Source organism: Diabrotica undecimpunctata, chromosome 5 (assembly GCF_040954645.1).
Source record: "Diabrotica undecimpunctata isolate CICGRU chromosome 5, icDiaUnde3, whole genome shotgun sequence".
Classification (NCBI taxonomy): Eukaryota; Metazoa; Arthropoda; class Insecta; order Coleoptera; family Chrysomelidae; genus Diabrotica; species Diabrotica undecimpunctata.
The window spans coordinates 140,610,102-140,630,015 of record NC_092807.1 but is presented as its reverse complement, the minus strand read 5'-3'; the positions used below and the strand labels follow the sequence as shown (position 1 = coordinate 140,630,015).

The 19,914-nt window shown below is 34.1% G+C and overlaps 1 protein-coding gene across 6 annotated transcripts in view; it reads left to right on the top strand.

Moving 5' to 3' along the window:
* Window positions 1–19,914, top strand: part of Klc (kinesin light chain) — a 105,297-nt gene that overhangs the window by 41,102 nt on the left and 44,281 nt on the right. For all 6 annotated transcript variants that reach the window (XM_072532847.1, XM_072532848.1, XM_072532844.1 and 3 more), the window contains 5 exons: window positions 1,479–1,695; window positions 1,783–2,095; window positions 2,253–2,487; window positions 10,555–10,813; window positions 14,559–14,763. In XM_072532847.1, the coding sequence (XP_072388948.1) occupies window positions 1,504–1,695; window positions 1,783–2,095; window positions 2,253–2,487; window positions 10,555–10,813; window positions 14,559–14,763 (1,204 nt within the window). In that variant the 5' untranslated portion in view covers window positions 1,479–1,503. The remainder of the gene's footprint in view (window positions 1–1,478; window positions 1,696–1,782; window positions 2,096–2,252; window positions 2,488–10,554; window positions 10,814–14,558; window positions 14,764–19,914) is intronic.

The window sequence follows — 19,914 nt, the reverse complement described above, 5'->3', positions numbered from 1 at the left end:
TAAAATAACTATATACAGACGTAACTACGCCATCTAAAAACAAAAAGAGAAATCAAACGATTTCTACTTAGCGAAACCGAATTCAAATCTTAACCACTGTGTTTCCTAAAATTTGCGAAACAAACAGCTGGATGAATTAATCGGCAAGGGAATCTAAAATTGCATTCCACAAGCCGTTCACCCTAGTCAAAATTCGTAGTGAATTCAGTTTCTCGTACTTCCAACGAAGTAAATAACAAAACAGAATGACGGTATTAGATTTTTGTTTTGATAAAGTGCAGCAACAACCGTTGATACGTATTTCGACCTCCTTAAGTCTCTTCAGAACGGTATAGCCACTGCTCTGAACCAAAACAAAAATCTTTCCCGTCCTAAGTAGAAATCGTTTGATTTCTCTTTTTGTTTTTAGATGGCGTAGTTACGTCTGTATATAGTTATTTTAATAACTATTGTCTAGGACGGGAAAGATTTTTGTTTTGGTTCAGAGCAGTGGCTATACCGTTCTGAAGAGACTTAAGGAGGTCGAAATACGTATCAACGGTTGTTGCTGCACTTTATCAAAACAAAAATCTAATACCGTCATTCTGTTTTGTTATTTACTTCGTTGGAAGTACGAGAAACTGAATTCACTACGAATTTTGACTAGGGTGAACGGCTTGTGGAATGCAATTTTAGATTCCCTTGCCGATTAATTCATCCAGCTGTTTGTTTCGCAAATTTTAGGAAACACAGTGGTTAAGATTTGAATTCGGTTTCGCTAAGTAGAAATCGTTTGATTTCTCTTTTTGTTTTTAGATGGCGTAGTTACGTCTGTATATAGTTATTTTAATAACTATTGTCTAGGACGGGAAAGATTTTTGTTTTGGTTCAGAGCAGTGGCTATACCGTTCTGAAGAGACTTAAGGAGGTCGAAATACGTATCAACGGTTGTTGCTGCACTTTATCAAAACAAAAATCTAATACCGTCATTCTGTTTTGTTATTTACTTCGTTGGAAGTACGAGAAACTGAATTCACTACGAATTTTGACTAGGGTGAACGGCTTGTGGAATGCAATTTTAGATTCCCTTGCCGATTAATTCATCCAGCTGTTTGTTTCGCAAATTTTAGGAAACACAGTGGTTAAGATTTGAATTCGGTTTCGCTAAGTAGAAATCGTTTGATTTCTCTTTTTATAATTATTGCGATTTATAATAAAATTACGAAGAATAGAAATTTCCGTAGAATGTAAAAGGAAAAACGCGAAAAAAAGTATGTATTGGAAATATGAGTTAATCTTTTCAGATACCACAAGATTTTGTGTTCTACATCCATAATTTAGGGTATACACAAGAGTTGATGAAAGGCGATCGGAGCATTCAACTAATTACATATTTTGTTTTTATTCAGTTGTAAACAGTACATTGGTTTTAATATCTTACCTGATCTGCTATCGTTATCGGAACATTATATTTACTAATATTTTTAATTTTTTTGTAGCAAGAAGATAGAAAATTACGGCAAAATGACGCAGATGACACAAGAAGAAATCGTTGCCGCTGTTAAAACAGTAGCTCAGGGTTTGGAAGCCTTAAGATCGGAACATACAGGAATTTTACATAGCCTCCATGAAGCCCCCGATCCTGTAGTTAGCGAACGAGCTGGTTTGGTGCAACAGAGTGCTGATATGATCGAATTGGGTCTCGGAGAAGCACAGGTAATGTTACAGAACACTGATTTTATTTTTTCCGACTCTATACTCCAATATTCAGTGTTTTTCTGTGACGGGTTATTATTATTTCAGGTTATAATGGCTTTAGCAGCACACCTGCAGTTAGTAGAAGCTGAAAAACAAAAGTTGCGTACACAAGTTAGAAGATTGTGTCAAGAAAATGCTTGGTTGCGTGACGAATTAGCTTCTACCCAACAGAGACTACAGTCCAGCGAACAGATGGTTGCTCAGTTAGAAGAAGATAAACGACATCTAGAGTTTATGAGTTCTGTTAGCAAATACGACCAAGATGTTAATGAAGATAATGCTTCAGAACAATCAAAGAGTGAGAAACCTGATCCAGTAGTTGATCTATTCCCAGATGACGATGCTGATGACAGACATAGTAAGTTTATTGATACTGTTAATTATACAATCATTGTTCAGTTCCTTACCAGCTATAGGTAGAAGGTCATTTAGTAATTAGAGAAATGCGGACAATAATAACTTTTCAATGTGTTTTAAATAATCTCAGCAGTCATCATAACTGGTCCATTTTTCAGATATGTCTCCTACGCCTCCAAACCAGCTACAGCTTTCGCAACAAGTAAACGCTGGATATGAAATTCCAGCACGTCTTAGAACCCTTCACAATTTAGTCATACAGTACGCTTCCCAAGGTCGTTATGAGGTAGCAGTACCTCTGTGCAAGCAAGCGTTAGAAGATTTAGAAAAAACCAGTGGTCATGACCACCCAGATGTAGCTACAATGTTGAATATTCTTGCTCTTGTTTACAGGTAAGATATTTGTTTGTTAACTTTGTAGCATGTAGAGTTTCATTTTCTTTTAAATTAACTAAATAAAAAAGAATTTCCTCAAGTGTATGAAAATTCTAAAACAAATTTCCGCTGAGTATTGTGAAAATCTGCTTTAAGACCATATATCATTAGTGTTGGATAAGGAAAATATATAGATCGGTACAGTAGTGTTAGCGCAGGATGGCCGAAATGAAAATAAGTAAATGGATGTTATGTGACCGGAAAATACTACTAAAACGAAAAAAATATATATATTAGACAGCCATAAATCAGCTGTAATGTAGGACACTGAATGGTAAGCGATTAGAAAAAAAAAGAAAAACGAATACATGTTGTGGAACTGGAGGCGCTTAGAATGATCATAATAGACGTGACAAAGCATGTACTATTGCATAATTTGTATTACTTTGTGTATATGTTTAAAGATTACTTTATTCTAGCGATTGTATAATTTTTTATACAAGATAGGGACCAAAAAGTCATGTATGTTAGGTTGTTTTGTTAAATTTGAATTTGTAATACATGATATTGTTAACGATCGTAAAAGTTAAATTTTTCCTTTTAATTATTTCAACTTCAACATATACTTATAGGTGTTATTTACCAGAGGGGCGCTTACGAGACGTCAAATTCACACTCCGGTACCCTTTAAAGTTTACAGCTCTAGAGCTTTCAAGAATACTTCTTTTCTTTTTCCGGAGCTACGAGCTAAGGGATGAACAAATGATTAGTTAATCTCGCGTAGTGTCGAAATTTAAAATAATTTTAACTAGCCCTGTGGGATTACGAAAAAAGTGACACAGCAGGCGGTACTATAGACTAGCGCGAATCTTCATACCATGTTTTCTGTGTTTTTAAATTTTAAATAATATTTTTAAAATCGAATGAAGTTATTTTATTATTTATTATTTTAATTACACGTGTAATTTTAATAAACACGTGGTGAATCTTGAGATGAGTCAAATAAACATGTTGACATGATGTCTAACGGACTCTCCCCATCGCTTAAATGGACTCTTCCAACTGTTTATAGCGCCTTATTAAGGAGCTACTTCTGTGAAGCTTTTCCCACGTGTTGTATATAAAAAAAGAATAGTTATTTAAACATGCAGAAAAAAATTAAAGGGATATACATCAAAAAAACACTGTAAAACTGCACTGTCACTTGGTGCAAGATATGTTGAACAAAATAAAAATAATAACAGGTATTTTTCTGTCTGCATTGATCACCATCAGAAAATATTCTTCTTCATTTTTTCTTCTTTTTATGTTTACATGACTGTCTGTTTTTCAATGTGACTCCAGTAGGCAAGTTGTCGTTCCATTGTTTTCGTGGTCTTCCTACTGATCGTCTTCCTATTTGGGAACCGTCTTTTGCTGTCTTTACTACTCTATTTGTTGTCATTCGGCTTATATGATCGTTCCATTCTACTCTTCTGTTTCTTAACCAGTCCTTAATGTTCTCCACCTTGCATCTACGTCGTATATCTGTACTTTTAGCTCTGTCACATTGTGTTTTACCATCAATTTTTCTGTGTTTTGTTGTTTCTAACATCGTTTTTGTCCTTTCTGTGTAGGTCGTGATTCTGCCACGTATGTCATTATTGGTCTGATGACTGTTTTGTAAATTCTGCCTTTCATTTGTTTTCCGATATTTTTATTTCTCCATATTGTTTCATTCAGGCAACCTGCAGCTCTGTTTGCTCTATTCACTTGATCTTCCACTTCCGTTTCGAGCTTTCCGTAGCTAGATAATGTGATGCCTAGATATTTAAACTCCCATCACTTGTTCTATTATCTGACCTTCCAGCTCCAATTTACAACTTAGTAAATTTGCAGTTATAATCATGCATTTTGTCTTTCTGGGGGAAATTAACATGTTAAATTTTCTGACGGTTATATTAAATCGGTGCTGCATACGTTGTAAATCATCTTCACTTTGAGTTAGTAGTATTGCGTCGCCTGCATAGCAGATTATATTAAGTTGTTTTTCTCCCATTTGGTATCCTTTTTTAGTTCTTACTTTTTCTATTATTTCAATCATAATCAGATTGAGCAATAGAGGATTCAGGGAATCTCCCTGTCTCATTCTATTGCCAGTTTCAATATCGTCAGTTAGTTCTTCTTCTACTTTTACTTTTATTATGTTGTTTTGGTGGAGAACGGCAACGCTGCGGTCAAGCGTATGAAGTGCAATTGGCTTGCTCCTGCATTAAACCCGAAAATCGAGAGGTGCAGAGTGAAATAATTGTGTCAAAGCAGCAATAAGTGTGTGTAAAGTTACAACGCGTATCGCAGTGGGAATAAACCGACAGTAAGTGGCTAATTATTAACAATATTAAGCAAAATCAGTTGTTCCGATACGAACAATTTCTGTTGTTTAATTTAGCGATAAGAGCAAAGGAACTAATTCGACCTCGGGATTCTGACCGGTAGAAAAGCGGTGTTGCCGTAATGCAAAAATAGTGAAGAATTTAAAGAGATCAGAATTATACAATTTATCGTGAAGAAAACTAACTGTAGATTAATAGAAGACCGATCGATAAAAGCAAGACTTACGACGGGTTGACTGGGGTCTACTTTTTACGCGATTGGGTAGTTGAACTGAGCCACTATCACTAGCACAACTAGAAAGCAATGAGTAGTGAAGACGAGTACACCACGGATGAGGGCAAAAGAAGGAAAAGCTCACAAACATTTGGTTTTGGAAAGTGCTCAAAAACTAAAAGATCTCCAGACATGAAAGAGAAAAAAGAAGATAACTCAGGAAAAATAATGGATATGATCCAAGGCTTGCAACGATTTATAGAAGCAGAAATGAAGGAAATAAAACAAGAACAAAAAAAATGTCTAACAGAAATTCAAGAGCTGAAAAAGGAAAATACGCAAATCAGGAAAGAAAATCAAGAGATCAAGAAAGATCTTACACAAGCAATGGACAGAATTGAAAGACTTGAGAACGAGAAAAGAAGAAATAATGTAGTAATTCAGGGACTACCAATAGAAACAAATAACGTAGAAACAGTGAAGAGCAATATGCAAAGATTTATAAGTACGCACCTGAACATTGAGATTGAAATAGAAAGAGCAATTAAAATAGGAGAAAAGACCTGTTTATTAGAACTAAAAGATAGTAAAGAGAAATACACACTTATGAACAATAAAGCCAAACTAAGAAATATTAGAGAACACAAAGTATATATAAATGATGATATGAGCGAACAGCAGAGAATTATTCAAAAAGAAATTAGAGCTAAAGCTAAGGAAGAAAAGAGTAAAGGGAATACAGTCCAAATGGGGTTTCAAAAACTTATCATAAATGGAGAAGTATGGACGTGGAACAGGGAGATGAAGGCTCTCAACAAATCCACGAAGAAATAGCAGACCATCAGCCAAATAGAACTGATCAACATGGAATAACAAGCAAGGCGAGAATAAGGTTTAACGATATAATTGAATTAAACAAAAAAGAAAACTGTAACAAAGAAAATTTAATACAAGATCAAAGTGCAAATAGACTACAAACGTACATAAAAATGGCTACTTGGAACGTCAGAAGCCTCAATGGAAAAGAGAAAGAATTAATAGACGAATTTGACAAAGCACAATTAGATTTTTTGGCAATCACGGAAACTAAGAAGAAAGGTCAAGGAATGGATGAATTGGATAAAGAACATGTATTTTTGTACAGTGGAGTCAGTACCGATAGTAGAGCGGCAGAAGGTGTAGGATGCCTAATGAGAGCAAGCTATATGTCATATGTTAAAAATTGGAAATTTATATCACAAAGAAATTTAAAGATAGGGATAACACTAGATAATTCAGAAATAACAACTATATTAGTCACATATGGCCCTAATGATGACGAACCATTGAAAGTTAAAGAAGAATATTGGGAAGAGCTCAATGATGCTATAGAAAATGTGAAAGGTAGAATAGTCATTCTAGGCGATATGAATAGCAGAGTTGGTAAAAGAGACGATGATAACATAGATATTTTGGGCATACAGGGGGAAGATACAAGAAACGATAATGGAAGAAGGATGATAGACTTTTGCATGGAGAATAATTTGATTATCACCAACACATTTTTTGAACACAAGGATATACACAAGTTCACGAGAGAAGTCAGGAGCAGAAATGAAAAATCAATTCTGGATTATGTTCTCATTAATAGAGAATTTAGGAAAGAGGTCACTGATGTCAGAGTTAAAAGAGGACCGGAAATCTATAGTGACCACTATATGGTAATGGCAAAGATAAGACTACCTCAAAAAACCCCTAAAACCACTAAACAAAGAACGAAAAATAATAAAGTGAACGAGAATATTAAAAACTTTAAACTAAATGACCAAAAAATCGCGGCCATGTTCAAAAGTAAAATAGAAGAAAAACTAGCCAAATTAACGAATGCACATAGTACTGAGAACTTACAGGAAACTTGGAAACAATTTAAAGAAACCATCGTGACGACAGCAAAAGAAACGTGTGGAATAAACCATGTAAACAGAAATAAGAAGCAAACACGATGGTGGGACGATGAATTAAAAGCCCAAATAAAATATAAAAAACAGAAATGGAAAATATACTTAAACAAGAAAACAGAAAATAGTTACGAAGAATATAAACGACAAAGAAAGGTGGTGAAAGAAATGGTACTGAAGAAGAAGAAGAAAGCCTGGGATGAGTTTGGAATGAAGATGGAGGCAGATAGTCGTGGTAACCAAAAATTGTTTTACAAGGCACTAAAGACGCTAAGAAAAGGTAAAGAAACAACGATGAAACAGGTGAAACGTAAAGACGGCACACTGATTATCAGTCCAAATGAGATTATGGAAAGATGGAGACAATACTTCAGCGAACTCCTAACACCAAGACAACCGAAAGGAGGAAACTGTAATGATAGAAGTAGAAGGAGAACATGGACAAGAAAATGATATTCAAATAGAAGAAGTCAAAGAAGCAATTAATAATACAAAGAGAGGTAAATCAGCTGGTCATGACAAAATCACTGCTGAAATGTTAAAGACAATGGGACCGAAAGGAGTTGAATTTTTAACCAAAATTATGAACATGGCTTGGAACCGATGTACAGTCCCCGAAGATTGGAGAATTGGCATAATACTACCAATCTTTAAGAAAGGAGACCCAAGTTCTTGTGAAAATTATAGAGGAATTAATCTACTCAGTATCGTCTCCAAAATATATGAAAGCATCCTAGAAAAGAGATTAAGACACATCGTTGAACCACATCTGGATGAAGTACAAAGTGGGTTTAGGAAGGGACACAGTACGCAAGACCATATATTTACGTTGAAACAAATAATTGAGAAAGCTAGAATAAAGAACACAGAAATATATATGGCATTTCTAGATATTGAGAAAGCATTTGACAGAGTGTCCCAGGAAGCAGTTTGGAAAAGTCTGCAAAATAGAAATATTGACCATCAACTAACAGGTGCTATCAAAAGTCTGTATCAAAATAACAAGAGTTATGTGCGTAAGGATAACTTGGAATCAGAGATGTTTGCAATAAACGAGGGTCTAAGACAAGGAGGTGTTATGAGCCCCATACTGTTCATATTGATTATTGACGACATAATTAAGAAAACAAAAGCAAGTATACACAAAGTACATATCGGATATAGTAAACTACGACCGGTTGGTATAGCTGAGTGTGCATTCGCAGATGATCTCATGTTATGCGCTTCCAACGAGAGAGACCTCCAGAAAAATATAGATAGATGGAATAATGAGCTGGCAATTAGAAACATGAAGATTAATGTTAAGAAAACCAAGGTGATGTTAATAGCGAAAACGAACCGAAATGTTAACATAGAAATTAACCAACAACTCATAGAACAAGTAGATGCATTCAAATACCTAGGGGTTACAATAGACAGAGAAGGTACCATGCAGAATGAAATAACAGAAAGAATAAGTAGTGCTTCAAAAGTGTACCATAATCTTAGTAGAGCATTCATAGGTAAACCTGAAATCAGCAGAAGAACCAAAATGACAGTTTATAAGACAGTATTCCGACCAATCTTGATATATGGAAGCGAGAGCTGGGTTTTAACAAAGCAATTAAAAAGCAAGATACAAGCCATTGATATGAAATATCTAAGACGAGTCAAAGGAATAACACGACGAGACAAAATAAGAAATGAAGATGTTAGAGAAGAACTGGGCATAGAATCTGTACTACACGCTATTGAAACACAACAAATAAAATGGTTTGGTCATCTGTGCCGAATGAGCGACAACCGACCCGCTAAGCAAGTCTGGAAGGCTAAAGTGAAAAAGTTTAAAACCAGAGGCAGACCACGGAAAACCTGGGATGACGAAGTAGGGCAGATTTTGAAAAGTAGGGGAATGGAATGGTCAGAAGCTCAAAATAAGGCAAAAAACAAGCAAGAATGGACAAAATTCGTGCACAGAATAGAATAGAAAAAATCATTGGATTTGAGATGTAATGTAACGTATATCTGTAACATGTATTTGTATTTTACCTCACACCTTAGGGTAGAGAGGTGTTCGATTATATATATATATATATATATATATATATATATATATATATATATATATATATATATATATATATATATATATATATATATATATGTTGTTTTGGTAGATATTTTCGATAGTTTTAATTATTCCTAAAGATATCTCTCTTTCGTATAATAAGTGTATATCGTCGTTTAATTTGATCCGGTCAAATACCTTATTAAGGTCCACGAAACATAGATATGTCGGATTGTTGTATTCAAATGATTTCTCTTGCATTTGCGTCATTATAAATATAGCGTCTGTGCATGATCTTCCCTACCTAAAACCTTGTTGTTCTTCTGCTAATGTTATAATTTCATTCAATTTATTTGTTATTACTTTGGTTGTTAATTTTCGTGTTGTGTTTAATAAATTAATCATAAAATATTCAGCATTGTAATTAAATCTGCTATAGCAGGCTGCAAAAAAAGTTAAAAACTTAGTGACTTATGCCTTCACCACAACTAAAAGTGAACCATTCTGCATTAATTGAATCTTTATTTTGTGTTTCATTCTTCCTGTCTGGCGTACTACATAATTTAATTGACATTTCTGTCAAATGGTTTCCAGGCTCCATCGATCAGTAGAGTAAAACGCTGCTATCTCGAACCATTTCGAAGGTCTTGTCGCTGCTCAGATGAAAATTATCATCCGAAAACGTTCATCCTCCGCGGTAAACCGTGGGGAGTGTCTCGAGAGGTTTATTTTTTACTTTTTTAACGCGTAGAAAAGGATCTGTAAATAAAAATGAATATCGGCGAAACACTAAAAACGAGAGAGACCATAAATAATTATCTCGATAGAGGTTTCGGGCACAGTAAACAAACAATTGGATCATGTATTTTTACTCGAAGACGCCCAAGTGTTTTTCTTCGAAGATTTTGAGATGCAATTTGAATGTTTATAAAAAGTCCCTTTGTAATATTTAAGTAAAGACGCAAATTAAAACCTTATACAGGATGGGAATATAAAAGTGCTGTATTATTCTAACATAAGAATTATTGTTCTACAGCTATTTTCTTGTGGATTTTTTTTCTACTTTCTTTGACATTTCTTTCTCCTAGTCGAAAGAGGTTTTGAGAAAGTTATATCAATTACTTGTTCAGTAAATTTAAAAATTAAACTCAGTATTTAGACCGCATGCAGGAACTTCAAATAATAAAACAATTATGGGTCCTTTCCTTCTATAATAATTAGAAAAATAATGCAAGAATCTAGTTGTCAGTTGGCATTTAACTTTCCTACAGTTCGGATATAGAAAACTCTTTCGAGTAGGGACTTATGTTCCCTGTAGTCAATCTAAGTCCAACATCGTATAGCCAGATAATTTAACAATTTTAAGTAAGATTAATGCTTTTAAATTTAATTTTAAATTAAATATACCAATTACAACAGAAGTGTTTTACTTCGATGTTCGAGTTTTTTTAACTATATGGTGTACAGCCAACTCGTGGGCATTATCCCTTTTTAATTCCAAAAATGTTATTTTAGAGATCAAAATAAATACAAAGAAGCAGCGAACCTGCTAAATGACGCTCTAGCGATAAGAGAAAAAACTCTCGGAGAAAATCACCCAGCGGTGGCTGCTACGTTGAATAACTTAGCTGTATTATACGGAAAACGTGGAAAATATAAAGAAGCCGAACCACTATGTAAGAGAGCTTTGGATATAAGAGAAAAAGTGTTAGGAAAAGAACATCCCGATGTAGCTAAGCAATTAAATAATTTGGCTCTCCTTTGCCAAAACCAGGTAAGGTTGAATTTGTTTTTATACGCTTCGTAGTAAAACGTAGTTCGATCTATATTGAACAATTTTATATAGTTTTAACAAAGACTTACACAATGTTAAAAAATGAATTGTACAGAGGAAAAAGGAGGAATGTCACTTTTGTTTAATTTTTCAGGAGAGCATTTTTAAAGTTAAAAGACTAAATATTAATTATATATGTTGTTATATATGGTAATTTTTTTTAAATCATACGTTTGGTATGTTTACACTGTGGTTTAAAAATTTTCATGTAATTTGGAGTTCACAACGTAATCAAACTTTGCCTTGGAAATAGGAATCAAACCTACAAACAGAATACTTAGTTCCCAATACTACTACATTAATTTATTATTATTTCATACCTTCATAAAGATAGTCTGGTAGTTCAAACTCATTGTCTTTCAAGTTAGAGTGCTTTGATATTGGACGACGGTTTGCGATTACTGCAGACTCAAAAAGACCATTACATGAATATAATAAATAAAACGAGGGTGCGATTTTACAACTTTGGTTTCCGGAGAGGTCTAGTTTTAAAGAGGCACTTCTTGGTGTAAGTTTTGTTCAGGTGGTTTGAAAAATCTCCATCTATTCATTTGGCTGCTCTACTTTAGCTTTTTGGTTAATTATGCCCATATTCCTATCTGTTTCAAGATACGAATGGCCTCTTATAGGAAAACATATTTTTATTTCATCAAATCTTTTTTCTTTGTGCAACAGTTTATGGAGAAATCTTAAAACAGTATAATTCTTGTTTTGTCCTCCGCATGAATCACAGAACATGGAAATACGTCGGACATTTATATCCAGATTATTGTATACGAAATCGTGCAACATTGAGCACAGATCATCACTGCCTGTTTTTCCTACTGTGTCAGGATAAGTATAAAATGTACTGGCTCCGGTTGATAAAGTGTGGACATTAAAATTATACAAAGAAAGTTGGCACCTGTAGTAGACGTCATTTGTAGAAATGTTAGGTGTTGGTAGGTTTTTCTGGAAATCAAAATAAATTGCTTCTTCATTGCTGCTTTTCCTGCTTCTTTTTGTGCTTCTCGTTTCCTCTTATAAAATGTGTCTGCTTTCAATTTATGGAGTTTATTTTCATTTTCTAAGCGTCTTATTTCATTCTCCAGCCTAAGAGCACCATCCTTGGAACTTATCACATGTACTGCATGTGTCTTTCCTGGGATACCCAAATAACAAATTAAATTCGGTTGAGAAAATTGTTCTGTAAGTTTCGTAAGACACTTCTAAATTTGGATATTTTTCAATATACATGTTGTGCATTTTATTAGTTAGCTCCTCTGGTAAGTATATTTTGGAAGATTCTGTCAAGTTGTAATGGCTTTTTCTGCCTTTAAACAAACTAATGTGGTTCATTACTGCTTCAATGTGGTTCATTACTGCTTCTCTTTGTTCTTTGGAGAGCTTCCTAGGTCTTGAAGAATGCTTTCCTCTTTCTTGGATCCATGCCAAATTATTTTAAAGATATTTGAAGGACCTCCATCTTTTTCTTGGTTATACCATGGATGGCCATAAAAGCTTTAAAGCAAACCTGAATATCTTTTATTGTATTCTCATCATTTATAAACCTTACTCTATAACTATATACGGCATCAATTTAGCGTTCTCTTCCATTTGACGTGAACATCGGTTTTGAATTTGTTGTGTGGTAATCATACCACATAACTATGACTTTTGTTCATCAACAGAACGCATTAAATTAAATTGCTTCAAAATACTGTTCCTACAGCCTTCAGAAACATTTTGAAAACATCGCAATCTTTTACAGTGACAGTCAGGCCCTGGAACAAGGCTTTGTAATCTAAGTTTTTTACTTACATCTATCATATCACTTGGCATACTAAAATGATGTTGTACCAGTAACTTGAAGAAACTAACCTCAAATATTACACCTCAAAGCAACACACGAAACAATTAGTAACAATAAAAGTATCTTAACTTGTTTCTGCGTGATGCACAACTGACATTCCCCCTTCTTAACCGGTAACATCCTGACATTCCCCTTTCTTCTCCCGTATAGATATTTAATTATTCGTGTTATCTCATGACACAACCCAATTTTAACCAGTGTTATTCACGTACAGTGAAGTGCAGAATATAACCTATCTAATGAATTATTAAAACAAAAAATGAAAATTTCTGACATTCCTCCTTTTTCCCCTGTATCCTTCAAATGTATTAAAGTTGAGTATGATTTGTTTATCCAAGTTCTATTTCTTAATTAACTTTGCGGGCAAATAATCGACTCAACAGTGAAACAGTTTATTTTTAAACTATATCCACATATATTTGAAATAAAATACATTTTGGATTCATTTCATTATTTTCTTTTCCATTAAAGACTATTATCTTGCAGAGAGGCGTTTGAGATTTAATTTCAATGCAGGGCTCGTGCTATCCGTTTATACGTATTTTGACCTTATTAGGTCTCCTCAGAGCGGCTTATGCAGAAGATCTAAGGGGATGATGATGGTCATTTATCTGTTTAGTTCGTTCTGCTATGCTGTTTGTTTTCCTTCTTATAATTGGGGGAGCTATGGCTGACAATGAGTAAAGGTGTTCAAATCATGTTGGTTTCAGGCAGCCAGTTGATATGACAGAGTGCTAGCGATGTTGTTCGTAACACACTTAGGTTATCTCCCCATCTGGACTAACTTAAGTTAGAAATAATGTGCTACAAAGACTAACATCTGGATGATGTTAGTCTTTGTAGCACATTATTTCTAACTTAAGTCTTAGCTTTAGTATTTTTAATGTGCTGCTTCTAGCTTTTATTCTATCTAGCGTCCCTACGAGGTAGTTGGAGAATGGACAATGTGACTTCATTCCACTGACCGCTAAGGGATATTAGCTTCCCGGTTGTTGAGATTGAAAAGGATATTTTGTGCATTTGGGTGCAGCTGATTCTCCCTGTAGTATGTTGACAACGATCCAAGCACATCTGTAAGATATTCTTCTATGTCCAGAAGACTACTAAATTGGTAGTTGGTCACTAGTGTATAAGTTGAAGAGTACTGACGAGACTACTCCTTGTGGTACTTCGTTTTTTGGGCACGGCATCTACTTATTTTCCCCTGGAGTTCCACATGGAAACGCCGGCTAGTCAGAATTGATCGGATGACTTAACTATTTTGTAGCTTTTTATTATTTTGTACAGTTTGTTCAGGAGTATTCGATGGCTAACAGTATCATATGCGGCCGTTAGCTCACTGAATACGACTCCGGCGGTCTTTAATGTCTTTTGATATCCGTCCTCGCTGTACTGAGTAAGATTAAGTATTTGGCTAGTTCATTACTTTGCTCTAGAGCCTGCCTGTTCCTCTATAAGGTTTTCTTCTATGTGTTTCAGATAATAACTTCCTACAATAAATTGCAACGCAACTGCGACCATGGGAGGAAGGTCAAACAAAATCGGTTTTAGATTGATTGGTCTAACCTAGCCTGTCATTCTGTATTTTTAATTTGTGTATTAATTTACTGGCAAACAGTGAAAGGCTGGTATAAAAATTTGAAACAAAATTCTCTAGTAACACTATTTTAACTACTTATAAATTTTGATTGTATAGCGAGTATGCTGTATGATGCGTAAAACGTCCATCTTGATACTAAAGAATATAATAAACGGTATTAAATTTTAACTAATTTAAATTTCATTTTTTGTAATAATTTTACGTGATCATTTTTGAGGGAACCATATTTTCAGGGCAAATACGAAGAAGTCGAAAAATACTATCAACGTGCGTTAGAGATCTATGAAAAGAGGTTAGGAGCAGATGACCCGAACGTCAGCAAAACCATGAACAACTTGGCTTCTTGTTATTTGAAACAAGGCAAATACAAGGAAGCCGAAGTTCTCTACAAGCAGATCCTCAACAGAGCACACGAGAGAGAATTTGGAACTATTGACGGTGAGAAGAAATAATGCGTTTCGCTACCGAAACTACTCATCACATTTTTTAACTAAAAGTTGGTAGCTATTTTTGATGGACCTTGTTTATAATTAATAAAAAGCGGGAATTATGAGTTTTAACTGGTATACAGTTTTGAAAGAACTGTATTTTTTAGATAAAATTTATTTTAAAACGATTTATATTTAAATCTGTGAAAAATAGTTTTGATTCGTAAGAAATGAGGTGTAGATTGTACTATTTCTATCCGTGGATGGCTTCCTGAATTACATGTTTCTATCTGTATATATGAAGCAATATTTTCACAGAAATGTCGTGTCTAACCGTATCTCGACAGGCTTTTTGGGCATTTCTTTTCTACTCTTGCAGGAACTTGACACTCAGCTTTCTTTTGTAGAAATTGTACCAATGTTTATAATTTTATTTTTGAGAACGATTTCTGGATGTGATGTAAGTCCAATCGTATCAAAATGCACTTTTAAATTATCCGTTCCATGATTATGTCTCTACTTATAGACGAGCGGTTTACCCATAAGAAGGCGCTTAGAAACGGAATATACTGACTTTTTTTTTCATTTCTACCGCACGAAACCTTTTTTATTCGATTCTATATATTTTTTCATGTTTAAATATATACTTTTTTACAAAAAAAAAACTACTACTACTACTACTAAGTGATATTACATCAGAGGAGGAACTCATAATAGAAGGTGATTTTAATGCACACGTGGACCAATCCGAGACAGGATATGAAGCAATACATGGAGCACTAGGCATTGGAACTAGAAATGGTATGCTTGAATTAACAACATTAGTTTCATTAGGACTAAGCTTTATTTTTGTCGTTTCAATTTCCACTTCGGAAATCGTTCTCAAATATTAATTTAAATAGATAAATGTTTGTATTTTGAGAACGATTTCCGAAGTGGATGAAACGACAAAAATAAACTTATATTGTGGCTTATTTCCAACGAAAATAGTAATTGAAAGCAAAACTAAATCAAAATGTCGAAGAAAACCACAAAAAAATCAAGTGGTGGATGTTAAAAGATGAGAAAACGAAGTTGAAGAAAAAATAAAAGAGAATAAAAGCAAAAGTAGTAGTAGCAAAAGCTAAAGTCGAAGTGTAAACAAATCTATACGATATACTTGATACCACGAATGGAGAAACAGGGATATATAAAATAGCCAAACATAAATTAGATGTATCCGAGATGAAACTAATAAAATACAAAATTATACACAAAAAAAATGTCAAAAAGAGATGGAAAAAGTCTTATAACACTTTATTAAATGAAAAATTGGACAGAAACCCAGTTGAATTAACAGATACAGTAACAGCAATGGTCACCAAAATAACAAACGACGAAGTGGTTCAAGCACTTTCAAAAATAAAGAAAGATAAAGTAGTTTAAATTTGCATTATCTGCATTAAAGCAGATGATATTTATGGGGAAGTGCGGACAGCATTAGGAGAGACAGGAACAAGTTGGCACAAGTTCATTTAATTAATTTGTAATTTAATAGAATTTATATTTAATAGAAGTAATTAATTTAATAGAATAAAGTGGGGATTATGAGAAATATGTAAATACGTGCTTACAGGGTTGTATGTAAAGCCAGAATGATGAAGTGAGACAAATGTCAGACGAAGAGAGAAGGAGTATATTAGGACCTGTTTACAAAAACAAGTGACATACACAACCAAATTACAGTGCCATAGAACTACTTTGTCACACCATGAAAATTTAGGAGAGAGAAATTTATAGACATATTTGTGAATAAACCTTACTATCCGATAATCAGTTTGGCTTTATACAAGGCACATCAACAACACATGCAATTTTCATTATAAGGTAGTTAATAATTCTATAAAACATCCACAAGACCAGCTACGGTGTGAAGGAGTGAATTATCAAAAAAGGATAAAATTAAGATTAAGTTTATTAGGCACCAATTGTTGCTAAAATGAGATAGCATAGGTAAAGGTGGTTGGACCATGTCCAAAGTCGAGACTTTAATCACCCAATACTAAAAATTGGTGATCTGTGGATTCCAAGGTGAGTAGGAGTAGAAGACCTGGGGGAGACGCTTAGGTAGGACATGTCGGTAAAGGGGGGTGATATTGGTATGACCCAAAATAGAAACTTATGAAGAAATGTAATTAAGGAAGCCGACCCCGTATATGGATAAAGACAAAGCGAATCATGATGATTTTTTTAAATTCCAATTGTGTATGTTTTACATTATTTCAGCAATAAACAAATAACATTCTCATTTCTTACCTTTTTTCGTCAAATATTTAGGGTTATCTATGTCGCAAATAATGTTATATTAAAAAAAAATAAATTTTATCTCAGTTTTAAAATAAATATTGCTATGACATGGCTCTCTGCTTAATGTAATATATTATAGATTGTAGATCATTGTTCCGATAAACAGTTTTAAAGTAGTATTAGTGGGCACTTTGTATACATGAAAAAATACTTGCACTCAGCACCTTATAAGAATAGTTTGTTCAGTCAGAATTGAGTATTTTTGGCTACATATATTTTAATTATCGTAGGTTTCACGCATTTAAAAGTAATCCACATTAAAATTAAACAATCAATATAACTAAGGAATAGTTTAGTGAAACTGATTTTATATTTGATATCTTCTTTAGGTCTTACAACGTTCTTCTTATTTATACTCGTCTTTCTGCCTCTTTAGCCTTCTCTATTTTAACTTTTTACTTATCCCCATGTATTGGCGTTTATGCCAAATGAAAGATGGTCCCCTTTTTTCTGAATCCATTGTATTAGTTAGTCTAGATCGGTTTTTTCTTCTGAAAAAAGCTTTGCGTCATTGTAAACTTCGCGTCAAAAGTCAAAGCAGACTTGCGCAATAAAATTTGAAAAAGATTTTACCGAAATTGTGACAATTAAAAGGTATGCTTAATACCCATGACGATCAATGTCCTTCGTATGCGACTATGATGAGTGTCGATCTGGAAGGCTAGTTTCTGTGTCCACGCGTTAATCATATAGTTCACGGCCATTTGGATAGCAGAAATTTCTGCAAACTCATCCCCAAATATCTTAATGTTGACCAGAAGCGTACAAGGGTAGAAGCATCGCAGTTGATCTGTGCTGTTTAAAAATATACAGATTTTTAAGCTTTGTTATTATTATGGATCAAACTTGGATATATTTAAATCATGAATGTGTTGCTTGTGTGAGTCCATTTCAAAAGGTAAAAGAAATAATAAGTTAGACTTACTCACAATCAATTTAATTTAACTAATCGGACGACCGGTTTCGCTTTCTATAATATGCAAAGCATCCGGCATCATTTTAACTTTGTATCGTGACCTGAAGATGCTTTGCATATTATAGAAAGCGAAACCGGTCGTCCGATTAGTTAAATTAAATTGATTGTGAGTAAGTCTAACTTATTATTTCTTTTACCTTTTGGATATATTTCTATGACCCAAAAACAAAATTTTAATTGTTGAAATGTGGACACTCCCAAGTTGGTTCCTCCAATGTCTATGAATTTTCGCCTTCAAAAATTTGCTAGAAAAGTTCTTTCATCAGTTTTTTTGACAATGCCAAGGAGTTATCATGATTAATTTTCTCGGTAAAGGTAGAACAATGACTAGAAATTACTATTCTTCATTACTGAATACTCGACGAGAAAAAAATTATGGTCAGAAGAAGCGAAAAGTTGTTAAAAGTATTTTGTTTTTGCAGGACTGTTCGCCTGCATACAAATAACGTGCAATTTAGGATCTAAGGTATGAATTACTCTAGCACACCACCTTTTTTACCGTTCGATGACCATTATGTCTTTCTTTAACTGAAAAAAAGTTTAAAAGATTGTAGGCTTTATACTCGCAGAGGCACTACAGAGCAGATTTAAACATAAGACAAATTGTACAAAAAGCCAGAGAATTCAACATACCAACTTATTTAGCTATATTGTACGACAATAACAGCGGCCAGGTCATGGTGTAAAGTGAACTTATTGAATGCTTTTCTGTCAACAAGAGTGAGCGACAGGGTTGCATACTGAGTCTTATCCTCCTCAACATATACGGCGAATACATTATGGGACATGCTTTAGAAAGGGGGAATCACCATCAGTGACACCAAAATTAATAACCCTCGGTACGCTGATGATACCACCCGACAAAACCAAATGATTTAAATATAAAGAAAATACATAACATCGAAACGGTTAATACTTTCACTTGACTCTTTAATAAAAAACCAAAAGGTTTCAGTGAAGAAATGAAAAGAAGAATTGTACTGGTCAAGCAAGTTATCACAAAACTTTGGAAAAAGATTTGGGTCATAACGCTTATCACCAAAGTACGAATAGATAAAAGCCTGCTATTTTCTATATTTCCCATATACACATGGACATAACAAACAGGCAAAAAGAAAATTGATGTCTTTAAGGTGTATTGCTGGCGTCTAATGTGGGCGAAAGAGTCTCTTGGACTGAGAAAACTAATTTATCAATCTTCCCAACAAATCCAAATAAAGAAGGGTCTACATACCATATAATGAGAAAAGTATTAGACGAATGGAATAGAAAAATAACTATGGAAGGCAGAAAAATCAGCAACCTGCGATACGCAGATGACTTATACTAACAGCGAATGAAATCGAAATGATTACCATCACTCAACGACTAAACCGGATAAGCGAAGAATTCGAAGAACACCGAAAAAGCAAAAATGATAATCGTAGACAGAACAACTCCGGACTCCCTGATAACCAACAATGGCGACTGCTCCTTGGAAACCAAGCGTAGACTAGCAATGGCCTGAACCGCAACAGCTAAACTGATTAAAATATGGAAAGACCGAGCTATAACAAGGAATACTATGTTCAGGTTGGTCAATGCTCTTATTGTTTTTATTGCTACTTACATACGCAGCTGCAACATGGATTCTCAAAAGAATCGATAGGACTAAGATCGAAGCCTTTGAAATGTGGGTCTATAGAAGAATTCTACGCGTGTCCTTGATAGAACATAAAACCAACCAGTAAATTTTGGAAGAGCTTCATATAAAAGGCAGGCTATTAAAAAAGGTCCATATATTACAAAAGAAGAAATATTGCACGCATTAAAAACAATGAAGAGCGGGAAAAGCCCTGG